The sequence below is a fragment of the Epinephelus moara genome, chromosome 24 (assembly GCF_006386435.1).
Source record: "Epinephelus moara isolate mb chromosome 24, YSFRI_EMoa_1.0, whole genome shotgun sequence".
Classification (NCBI taxonomy): domain Eukaryota; kingdom Metazoa; phylum Chordata; class Actinopteri; order Perciformes; family Serranidae; genus Epinephelus; species Epinephelus moara.
The window spans coordinates 14,891,232-14,904,188 of record NC_065529.1 but is presented as its reverse complement, the minus strand read 5'-3'; the positions used below and the strand labels follow the sequence as shown (position 1 = coordinate 14,904,188).

General features: G+C 40.4%; 1 protein-coding gene across 3 annotated transcripts in view; it reads left to right on the top strand.

The window, feature by feature from the left end:
* Positions 1–12,957, top strand: part of LOC126385721 (inositol 1,4,5-trisphosphate receptor type 1) — a 101,032-nt gene that overhangs the window by 6,069 nt on the left and 82,006 nt on the right. For all 3 annotated transcript variants that reach the window (XM_050037606.1, XM_050037605.1, XM_050037604.1), the window contains exon 3: positions 899–969. In XM_050037606.1, the coding sequence (XP_049893563.1) occupies positions 899–969 (71 nt within the window). The remainder of the gene's footprint in view (positions 1–898; positions 970–12,957) is intronic.

The following is a 12,957-nucleotide window of genomic DNA, read 5'->3' as shown; positions in this document are numbered from 1 at the left end:
GTATATACACTTGTATTATGTTATCCTATTGATATATTTAATTTTTTTCACTATTTTTTAGTATTTAGCATTGTTATTTTAGTTCATTTATAGTGTATTATAGTATATTCTTGATGTTGTATATTCTATGGATTTTTCATAGACATATCTTATTCTTACAGAATAGGCTGAGGGTTAATTTTTTCTATTGAGCCATTTTTTTCACTTCTAGTGTAATATGTGTATCACTGTCCAATGCCTTAATAAACTGCTGCTTTAACAAAGTAATTTCCCAACTTGGGATCAGTAAAGTACATCTATCTACATATCTAGCTAGCTATCATCTATCTAACTTGCAGCCCCACTTTATGATGACATCCTTGCAGCTGGGTGTGTCATTAGTAGGAGTGTTAAGCACTGGTTTCATCATGATTATATCAATTCTTTGGATAATGATTCAATATTTGCTGATATAACAAAGTTTGCCACCATACAATTTTAAATAAATTCAGGGGCCTGCGGTCAAGATGAGATGATATCAGTAAATATCCTCATTGCCTTTTTCTTGGCTGCATGCTTGTCTGCCTGGTGCAAGGCCGCTAGCGCTGTTTGAATGTTTAGGAAGGAGGTGTAATTGGACGGAAATGGTGACACAAAGGCCATGGGGATTTTAAAAAAGGCGCATCTTAAAGATGACGATTTGTAGTGATGTTTTTATTTGCATTAATGCTGTTGGATCATTGATCATTGAATTGACATATCGATCCAGATTGATGTATTGTTACACCCCCAGTCATCAGTGAGAATACATACATACTTAATTATACTCAAATATTCACATTATGTTAAACAAAATACAGACGTGAAACACAGATTGATATCAGTGATTAACTATATTATTATGTGTCTATGTCTGCAGCTTGGTGGATGACCGCTGCGTCGTCCAGCCTGACGCAGGGGACCTCAACAACCCTCCAAAGAAGTTCAGAGGTAAGAAACACACAGTCGACTCCCCTCGTCCTCCTGAGGCCTGACATCATCACACACACTGCTGTCTGTTTACACTGTGGGCTTCGAGACAGAGACGCCGCTGAATCTGTTATGCTGTGTTTCTTTGGTGACAGCCACAATATCTCTGCCCGCTGGACTTCAAACAGGGCTGCCTTTGACTATGTTAATGGCATGTGTGCATGTTGGACGCGCACGCTTTTGCACCCATGCATGTGTTTATAGCTGTGTACGCTCGCTCGCACACCTCGCCAGTGGAGGTGGAGGCAGATGGAGAGAATCAGCTCTGATGTTGATTTGTTGGAAAACAACACGCTTGAAAAGCTGCCTTTCAAACAAAAGCCTTGAGATGCCTCTTTGGGTGAACTCGCTATTATTAGCCCCCATGCAGGAAGTGGAACTCATGACCCTCGGTTCTCAGGCTGGAGGTTTATGTCTCTGGGGAGAGGCCTGGCCTGACTTTGTACAGAGAGTTTGAGTGTATTGAAGGCTGTGCAGTATATCTCACAGGTTCTTGTACAAAGTATAAAACCTGAGATTTTACTTTGTCACTGCTGAATAAATATTTGACTGAAAACATGCAACATTGTTGGACTGCTGGTGGGTAAATTATGTTGGATAGATTATCCCTCAGAGACCCACAATAGACCCTTTCTTGTCTTTTTTAGGGGGACAAGGGATCTTTAGGTGGAGACAGTGGGTCAAATATTTGTTGTATACATCACCTGAAAACTGGGAACCTGAAGATTAATTTGAGATGCAGCACTGCGTGTCAACTTTATCTAGTCACAAATCTGTGATTACCATTGTGTTTTGGTTAGGCGCCTATTCAATCTTTGAGAGTATATGGGAGCTTAGAACATTATGATGGAAGTATATGATGGCCATTCCCATGTTCAGTTATGTCTCATAAGTTGTTGCAGCAATATTTATGTAGATACCATTTGTTACACAAATTTGATGCAACATTTTGCCATTTTTGACCACTTAAAAACTGATATAAATGGTCAACAATCTCTCCAAAATAAAGCATTAAGAAACCAAGAGTTTGAGCAACACCATAAAAAAATCCATGCTGTAATTAAGAATCAAAACTTTTTGATATTTGGAGCGTTCTAAGATTTGCATTTTTTCATGATTGGATGGTGAGCACTTATGTTCAGGAAATTTCTCAGAAATCCCCTAACTGTAAATGTGTTTATGAAAAGTATATATCCTGTGATTGCTCAAGGTCTCTAGTTTGTGATTGTAATTTTTCATCAGGCTGTGATTATCCTAAGGGTCACAGTAGGTCATTAAATAAGGTGAGGTCCAGTTTCAAAAAATGGTTTCATACAATGAAAGACTGTTTAGGGTCCCCAGTGCAGTATTAAGTATTCAAAGAACGCATTTTTAGAGTAGCAAAATTAACACTGCATACAAAAAAACTGCATGTTTTTTGCAAGAAGCTGCATGGGATTAGCACAAAGTGGGCATATCTGTAATGAGGAGACTTGTCAGTACCCATAAAACCCATTTGTATTCAGATATTTCGAGGTAAGAGGTCAATTAACTGCCTCTTAAAAATGTCTATGCCAGTTTTGTCTTTGGAGCATTATTTAGCCCCCTACAGAAAAGCCAGCATGACATAGTTGCCATTTGATGACACCAATGGATGCCCCAGGTTGTCTACTTTCACATTATACCACTACATTCACGCTAGCTTAAAAACTGAGTGCGCCACAGCCTGTTACAGACAGAAATGTCGGCCGAGATTGCTGGGAGTCCTGCGGGTCTCTTCGGGGTAAGAATGTTTATTTGATCTATCAAATCCGTTGGCCTTTGCAATGTCAAACAACTTGACTTTAGAGTGTTGTATCAGTCTGACTTGTTGGGTAATGAGCAATACACATGCTCACACTTTGCATTTAGGATGCTATCCGCTGTCTCCAGAGTATGAAAAAGAATGCTCCGTATTTAGAAAGTAGAAAGCTTTGATCTGAGTGCTGCCCACACAGCTCAGCTCTTCAGTGGCTCTCTGGTGTCCCAGGACAGGTTATCACCCCTGAGAGGCAATTGCTGTCACCACAATAAACACAGGCTGCAGAATGATACCTCCACCTCCTGCAGCAACATGAAGGAGGAGTCTTTTGCTGTCTCACTCTGTTGCTCTGTGTGTTTCAACAACTGTCAGGTTTATTCCATAGACCAGGACAGAGAGGTGGCGAAAACACACCAGCAGTTTCTAACATCTGCAGATTTCCATCTAATCCAAGCATTAACATCTACAGTTTAGTTCATGGTTCAGTCTTTGTGTTTGTCTGTCTTGGATATGAACCGGCTCTAAAAGCACAAGATGCAGATTAATTCTTACAGTAATTAAGCTGGACTTGGACAGCGTGTGTGTATGTACTATATGGGAATCGAGACTTTAAATCATGAACTATCCAAACTGTTAGCAGATTTCATTATAATCTTCTGTATGGTTATTTTCGGCACCCAAACGTGATTGTAGCGAGGGAGCTGCCTATTGGCTCACTTACACAGGAAGGCTTTCACTAATCACTTTGCCTCATTTAATCTCCCATCCTCTCACACTCCATTTTCCCTCGACTTACTTAGAAAACTCATCACAAGGTACAGTGCACTCAGAGGGAAAGCCCTGTGCTCAATCCGACCTACCGCAGGACACTAGATGTCTTTTCCAATTTTGAAATTATTGCAGTATATTGTAGATATGTGGTAGAAGTTTTGACCTGGTTTTTTTTTTTCATCTAAACTTTTTTATGCAGTTACAAAAAACACACACAATGAAACTGTGGCCAAAGAGGCACATTCAAGAGAGTTTTTTTTAATTATATATATGTCTCTGCAACACGTTGGTAAGTCCTTCACCATGTCAGCTGGTCTTGACCCGGAGAGGCCCTCATGTCACTGTAACAGCTCTCTGGATGTGTAACAGCAGTCAGAAACAGGTAAAAATGGGACCTATAGGATCATTAAAACAACTAGAAGAGGTTACAGTGAAGCCATACCTACAGATGGGTGGTAAATTAAAGAGAAACCCAACAGGAAGTGTCTTAGCATGGAGTCAGGCCACCACAAGTCTCAGCAGCTTCAGTGCTGCTTGCCAAGTCTGTGAAACTCTTTTGGATGGATGTACAGCAATTCCTCCAAAGATATCTCCCCATTTATGTAAACAATCTTTATTTAGTCTAGTAATCTGTAGATAGGTCAGTAATCAGCCAGAACACCTTTGTAAGGATGTATTGACCTAACTTCAGTGAGTTTTGGAGGAGAGATTCTGAAAAATAATGTCACAAGCATAAGCAGGGGCCATTTTGTTTAATTTACTGTGTCTCGTGACGCCTGTGTCCTGTTACCGCAGCCAGGAACCCCTCAGTTCATTTCAATTTCTAAGAGGCGTTATCAATGGCCATAGATCAAAAAGCCTCAAGACGCAATTGGATAGACCTAGAACGTCTAGTCTGTAAACAGACTACAGCGTGCAGAGATGAGCTGTGATAGTGTAGCATCAACATGTCTTTGCCATCAGCATTTGATAGTAATAGTACTTTATCAGAAAGTTCCACATCAGCTGTAGCCATCTTGGTTTTTTTTGAAAATGCCTCAGTTGGACTCCTTTTTACTAAGCTTGGTTTATACTTGATGTAGTGTCCCTGGCGCAAGTGTGTGCGAGCCAAAAATCATCACTGTCTATTTGCTTAGAGTGTGAAGACTTTGCAAGTTGTCAAATTTTGAATCAATAAGATTGTTTCTTATACTGTTGAACTGATGCTGAGTTAGATAGTTGACAACATGTTTTGCAGATGTGTACATATTAAATGCATCCAAGGTTCATGATACACAACAGCAAAGGCAGGTCATCGTCAGGGCTGAGCCAAGGTCATGTGAAATTTACATTTGAAGCCTGTGCTACATCTGCAGTACAGTCTCGCAGGCGGTTTATAAATAAAATGGTGTGCTTTGAGAACCTCATTTGTTTAACTTCTGATGAACTATGTGCCTTACAGACTTGAATTTGCCATGCAGAACCCTTGAGATGTGTGAAATGTTACTAAAACCAAACAAGAAACTGGTTTTTCCTTGTTTAAACATCCACAAACACAGTCTGGATAAGTGTGCTTACATATGCTTACATTTTTTTCCCCCCAAACTTCCTAATTCAAGTCCTGCGGGTGTCCTCTGGCAGAGCGAACACTCCTCTGTTCCTCCTTGTTTGGGAGGCTCCTCAGCTGTTTGAGAGCGACACAGTTGTGTAGGGATAATCCTCCTTAGTGGATGCTATGAGGGCACAAGGCCAGACTAGCCATGTCCACATGCAAGGCCTTACACTGTCATTGCTGAGGTATGCGTAACATTTCCCCCTAATGTAAACACAAGTACCCCACCACACAATCACACTCTCACTCATGTAGTCTGTGTGCATATGCTGAGACACAAGGAGCCTTGCTTTGTGTTTCAACCGGACAGTATTTGAAATGCCATCTCACACACACACACACACACACACGCACACACACACACCTACACGCTCAGATAGTGCACTGACTGCAGAGTATACAGAGCAGCAGTCAGCACATCTAACGCAGAGAAAGCACTTTGTATAAGTAGTTCAAGATATGAATATGAATGAATATTTGATTACTTGTGAGTTATATGTCGACGCTCACTTGTTTAAATGTCAGCCTTAGTCCAAGTTGCTGTGATGGCAGCTCTCTCTGTTGTGTGTTGAAGTAGCAGGGTAGATTGAATGCTGCATTGTTCAAATGTCACCCGCTTTTAATTTTCCTTTACTGAATCATCAATCATCATCCCATGCTTCTGTTTGTGCCTGCTCACATATTGATGAAAAAAGACTTGGTTTGAGTGGTTTATTGTTGAAAAATGCTTAAAGGGACAGGTCAACCCGAATCAATAATACATATTTTTCCTCTCACCTGTAGTGCTATTCATCGGTCTAGATTTTTTGGGTGTGAGTTGCCAAGTGTTGGAGATATCAGCTGTAGAGACGTCTGCCTTCTCTCAAATATAATTGAACTAGATGGCACTCGCTTTTTGGTGCTCAAAACGTCAAAAAGTACATTTTAAAAAACTCAATAGCAATTTCTCTTTTCAGAAATTGTGACCTGTTTACTCAAGATAACCCACAGACCTTGTTGTGAGCAGTTTCATGCGGGTACTTTTTTCTTTCTACCAAACTACACCTGCAAACTGTATCACTGCACAGAAGTGAGCATGCATTTACTCATGGACGAAAGGTTCGTGCCCAGGACAGCACAAGATGTAAACATCAATGGCGTCCTCTGCTGAGCTGTAACGTTAGCTAGCTCAGTGGTGCTAGGTGAGCTAGCAGTAGATGTACACTTCCTTCAGCGCAGTGATACGGTTGGAGGGTGTAGTTTGGACAAAAGAAAATAGTTCCTACATGAAACAGATCACAACAAGGTCTGTGGATTATTTTCAGTAACCAGGTCATGATTTCTGGAAAGAGAGATTGCCGTTAGCACAAACTGAGTGCCATCTAGTTCCATTAGGCCAGAGGCATTATGTTTTCGGGTTGTCCGGTGCTTTCATACGTCTGTACTTACGTCTGTCTCATTCTCATAAACGCAATATCTCAAGAAGGTCTTGAGGAGTTTCCTCCAATTTGGCACAAACATCCACTGGGGCTGAATAATGAAGTGATTAGAATTTGGTGGTCAAAAGTCAAGGTCACTGTGACTTCACAAAGCATGTTTTTGGCCATAACTCAATAATTCATGTGCTAAATGTCACACAAATGCCTAGTAGGATATAATGATGAAATGATGACATTTTATATCCAAAAGGTTCAAAATCCAAAATCTTTGGGGGAAAGGGAAAAAGATTGATAAAGGCTCAAAAATCTTAAACAAAACACAAAGACGAGGGCATCAAAGGATCCCCTGCTTGTATAGGAAGAGCTGATTTTTCTGCTTGTTTGTTATTATCCTGACATGTTCCTCACTAAACCAATAGCATGTGAAGACTATTACAGTGGATAGCATCTCCTTTGTCCTGGCTTTACATGTCTACAACTCTTGGGTTGTTTGTTTTTTCTTTCTCGTCTCATTTCATATCTCATTTCCTCATATGCCTTTTGCACGTAAACAGAAACATTTAAACCTCCCTAAGCCAACAAACTTTGCAGCAGCAAGTCCTCGCCACCACCTATCTCTTGTCAGCCCAAACCATCAGAGACATACTGCAGACTAGTTGGGTGGTTCATCCGAGATAAACACCAGGAAGGGTTCTGTCTTTAGTCCCTTCCTCTCCTAATACCCACATATACTGCTTTCCTGTCTATTGAGAGAGAAGAGGTCTTGCAGGAAACAGGGGAGCAGTTGTCGGTAGTCCCATTTATTGTCTTAGATGCACTACAAGTGATTAGTTGCTTCCTCTATAATATCTCCAACAGGACAAGAACCTTGGAGTGAACAGCGGTTTTTAAACAAACCAGATCATCGAGGATGTTGTTGATTTAACACAGAAGAAGTATTATGCAGTGTGTTTCTCCAGGTCCCTGGCCAGTTTGATGTCGTCTAATTACTGCATGGAGGCCTCACTGATGACTACTTTGTAGACATGTCACGATGTTTGTCCTGCGTGATATGCTTTGGCTGCATTTATGACAGGATAGCAGACAATGTAGATGAGATGACATGGAAATTTGTATTTTAGTCTTTACTCGTTCTGCACTTGAAACCATGACCTTTAGATTGTGTACCATTGTGAATTATGCAGCCCCGTGCTGTCACCCACTACATCTAATTAAAAGCTGTCGTGTATTGTCGTTGCTCCTCTTACAGCGTCAGATTGTTGTGTCATTTCTGCTCTCTGATAAAACTGCCTTAGAGGTAAATCATCTCTGTTGACTGAACACCCTCTCAATAGTTTTTATGGTCGTCACGGTTACAAGCATCTTCCTCTTGATTCTCTTAAGTCTGGGAAGTTTGTCAGTGAGTGCAGGATTTTTTATTGGCTTTTTATTGAACTGTACACGTCTAAAGAGCTGGTGTTAGTGATCCCTCTGAGTCATCTACGGCCCTTGTGCAAGACCACTCAAAGCAGGATTGCATGATAGCACTGATATACTAACACAGTGCTGCAAAGTAATTGAGTACTTTTAGTCACACACCTACTTAAGTACAACTTTGAGGTACTAGTGTACTTTAAGGTACTTACTTGAGTATTGCCATTTTCTGCTACTTAAATTTTTACTCTGCTACATCTCAGAGGCACATATTGTACTTCATTCAAATAAACACAAGAAGTTTGTGCTCTCAAAAAGGATCAACACTCAGTGAATAACCTCCTAAGCCCTATGATAAGCTATTATGGCAAGGCTTAACTATACAAACCAATGAGCAGTGATAACTAACATGTCTTTGGGGTCATCGGGTGGGAACCTCCTTTCACCAGTGTTTCGTCTAGTTGGTCCCACGACACCTCCAGGAGGCTAGACAGTGATCTCTGGCGTCCCAGAGACACTCCCCTAATGCCAGGTCTCACTGCTCTCCACACCAACCAATAACCTCCTTTACCTTACTTACACGTGGCTTTCTCAGCCCAAACAGCACTGCCACCTTCAACCAAGCCCAGGCTCCGTACATGCGAGCTCCAGGTAGAAGCAATGCTGATACTACCTTTCCTAGCACATTCACCATACTCTATTTCACACGCTACATAGCATAACTCCAATATAAGCTAAAGTTAAAGGAGATAAATAAACTTACAGGATCAGCAAACACATTCACCTTGCAGCATGGTCTCAAACAAAATGGATTCAAATAGGCCACTACCACGCTGATACTACCTTTCCTATCACATTCACCATACTCTCTACTGCACTACATTTATTTGACAATTTGAGTTACTTTGCAGATTCAGATGACTGAAAATGAAATCAACAAGTTATCACATATTATTAGAGATTAAGATAAAACTTAATTTATCCGTGGAGGGTAAATTCATATGCTACCTAGCAGTATGTATAGTAATTCAAATGAGCTCTACCTTTTCCAGCTGCAAAAGTAAAATGAAGAACTCATTAATGCATCAATAATTATAATTCATTCAATATTATAATACAATTCGGAGACAGGCCATTCTGCATAATGGGTACTTTTACTTTCAGTATTTTAAGTATATTTTTATGTCAATACTTTGTTTCTTTTATTTATGTAAATTTTTAAATGCAAGAGTATTTTTACACTGGAGTATTACATATTTTACTCAAGTAAAAGATCAGAGTACTTCTTCCCCATCTGCCAACCCACCAGGCGAGATCCAAAACTAATTTAAAGCTCCATCCAGACATGTTAAATACATGTAAGAACGGGGCATCAGTGGCTTAGTGTTAGAGCAGGCGCCCCATGTACAAGGCTGTTGCCGCAGTGGCCCGAGTTCGACTCCAGCCTGTGGCCCTTTGCTGCATGTCACTCCCTCTCCAAAAGAAGGAGAGAATTTGTCTGGAAGAATATAATTGAATTTTTCATCACGCCATATCCAAAATGCAAACAATCAGGTAAACAGCACTGTTGGAGATTCTGTGGGCAGACGTATGTGAATCACTCACATATATTTTGGTCATGTATAAAAGGACAATACAATTATTCCAATCCTTGAGAGAGTTTTAGGTTACAAGATCCCAAAGGACCCATGGATTGTGTACTTGGGATCAATACCTGAGGACATAATTCCAAGAAGGACACTAATCTGTTCAAAATCCTTATACTGGCATGCAAAAAGGCCATTACTAGGAACTGGCTGAAACGTGACCCTCCAAATCCAGGACAGTGGATGGACATTTTTAGAGGAGCTATATGGAAAAACTGACCTCAAAAAAGTCAGTTTGAGCCCCTCCTCCCCATTTGCGTTTTGTTGATTGAATAAATATGCAAATAGTGCTCATTTCAAAAGTTTAACTACTGGACACAAGATGTCTCCAATTTCACTCAACAGTCCATTCTCAGTGTACGTGCACTGACAGCTTCAAGTTTCTATATCACACTAGTATAAGTCACATATTGAACCATGATTGGCATCTAAACTAGCCGTGACGTAACAAATCATGCCTTAATAGACACCATAGACTGTATAGAAATAATGGACGTAGCTGCTGTGACATCACCCACTGATTTGTGGACACCCGTTTTGAAGCCTTGAGTTTGGTATTTTGGCTGTCGCCATCTTGGATTTTCAGAGCAAATAGTAACCCGAGGTGACCATGTTTGGACAAATTTCAACAGATGAGTTATATAAAAATTCACCCTCCATACAGTTGTGATGAATGTTTAAATAAGCTATAGAGATCAAAACCGTTTTTTGTATCAGGCTGTAAACATGTTTATTTCTCCTTTTTAAATGAGGCATTTTAACATGGGGATCTATGGGGATTGATTCGCTCTTGGAGCCAGCCTCAAGTGGCCATTAGAGGAACTGCAGTTTTTGGCACTTCCGCGTTTGCTTAATTTTTCAGACCCAGAGGTTGCCGCTAGATATGTCTTAAACTCAGGTTTAAGGTGAGCGCAGATACTTTCCTCCATCTACAGATGAATGTGAAAAAATAACCTTTTAGTGTCAACTCTGCAAATTGAAGGTAAATACTGATTACATTTCAGTTGAAGGGTAATAAATGATATGTATAATAAATGTTTTGTTGTCTGTTGTCTCATCACTCACACAATATGATGATATTCAGGACTGTAAACAAATAAGTTGTTACATCTTTCCAGATTAGTTTGTTACATTAAAGGTAGACAGTCACAGAAAAAAAGAAACTGTTACTTTCTGATCACGCTCACTAAGATGTTCACACTTGCCATGCATGTAATCAGCACAAAGCTTGTTCTCTGTTAATGCTTGAAGAAGGTGCCAGAATCTAACACCATCTTGCTCAGCAGAGTGTGAGAGAGGGAGCAGTGTTTTTGAGAGTTTGTTCAAGAAGGGTAATTACTGCTAAGGCATAACATCTTTGTACCATGCGTCATCATGCTATCGTTATGAAACTCCGGCATAACCCTGGCATAACTCTGTGTTCATATATTCCGCATACTGACCACTAATGGATCAAAGTCCTGCCTTGTCAAGCATAACTCAGTGTACATCACTTTGACTATATACGGGCTGAAAACACCGGCTCCTAAATATAGCACAAATTGAAGCTATAGTTGGAGACCTGAGACTTAGATTCAAGTCAGACTCAAGTCACCAAAAAAATGAGGACTTTGACTTTGACGAGGACTTGACTTGGACCACAGAAAAGCTGACTCAGCTTGAGACTTGAAAGTCCAAAGTTTAGCAACAAAACGACAAAAATGAATAGAACGGCCCTCCATAATCACACACTAACAAGGTGTGTTACCTTCAAAACCGCCTTCCAGTACCTGTAAAGCACGACGGTTGCCTAGCAGCTGATATAGCCAAGAAACTGTTTGGTACATAACCGCCCGTAAAACAGCAAATTGTCGTTTTTTAGAGGTTTTTGGATGCTTTTTATGTATTTGCTCTGTTCCAAGTTTGCAACTGCAGCACAACAATTTATTTCAGGATAAATAAAGTTTGATCTTATATTGTCGTAAACAAATGGGATATAACCTGTAATTGGAGTGTTTTACAAGACCTGGAAAGTGGATTTGTTTGTTTATTTCCTCTGTTCTTTGTGCTAAGCTAAGCTAACTGGCTGCTGGATGTTCATATTTAACAGACAGACATGACAGTGAGAGAGTTGATCTTCTTATCAAACTCTTGCTTTAAAGGGATATTTCTGCAATTTGGTTTTGCACTTTATAAGCTGGACAGCTTAAGTGACACAGGTGGAAAAAAAGAATGGTCAAAAACCAAAGTAGCTGAAGATGTAGATATTGTGACATTTCATCCTTATTAGGGGTCAAGTTCCAAAAAAGTTTGATGCCATACCACCCATAAAGCAAATTGAGGATGACACCATCAGGATTATATTCTCAGACATCAGGAAGCTCCCTACAGAGCCACAGCATCTGTTTCCACAGGGTGTTTAAAATTTGTGGTGTGCCCCTTTATCTTCAGGCCTTCGCACTGACAGGACTTGGTCTCTGCTTTGTAAACTGTAAACACAGACAAATGTTTAAATGCAATGTAATTTTAATAGTTGGCATTCAGAGGCCTCAAATACCTTTACTTTGCTTTTAATTTACTTAAAATTTAGATGTCTTGCCCTGAAGGACTTGAGACTTGCATTGGCTTTGCCCCAAACAACACTGTGAATGTTTTTAGTTTTCATCATGCGTTCCTCGGGGCTACACGATTTGAGGTTAGTAAGTGCAGGCAGGGCAGCGAGTATCAAAGAGGCTTTGTTTATTAACCCAAGTAGATATTTAAGTGCTAAATAAAGAGATGTTTATGGGGCAGGAGTTCTTAAAAAGATAGTTTGAAGTTAGAGGAATGTTAATGAATCATTTGAGTTTTCTGCCCTGGGGACTAGTCCTACCTCTCCTGCACAGTGACCCCAGAAGGAATTCTCAACCCCGATTTCAGTATTCTGTTTTTTCTCCCAGCTGACTGAGATCAAAGTCAAACCTCCAGTGCGGCCTGATCATCTGCTACACACTGCATTCATATTGCAGCTGTGATTGTGTGTTTAGGGCATGATAAAAAGGCTGCGTCCAATGAAAGGGAAGCTCACTTGACAGAAAGGGGCTTCCAGTGTGTGTGTGTGTGTGTGTGTGTGTGTGTGTGTGTGTGTGTGTGTGTGTGTTTATTTTTATGCTGTGTTTACACTTGCTAGTTTGATCTGGTGAGAAATGACTTGAGTTTCATCAGCTTGTGTGAACATATGTGGGGCTCACATAAACACCAGTTTATTTAGCACATAGGTGCACTTCTGCTCTTCCTCGCCCCCCTTTTGCACTCTCTCTGTATGACATTCTTTCGCTCTCTTCCTGTCTTCCTCATTTCTCTTTCACTTCC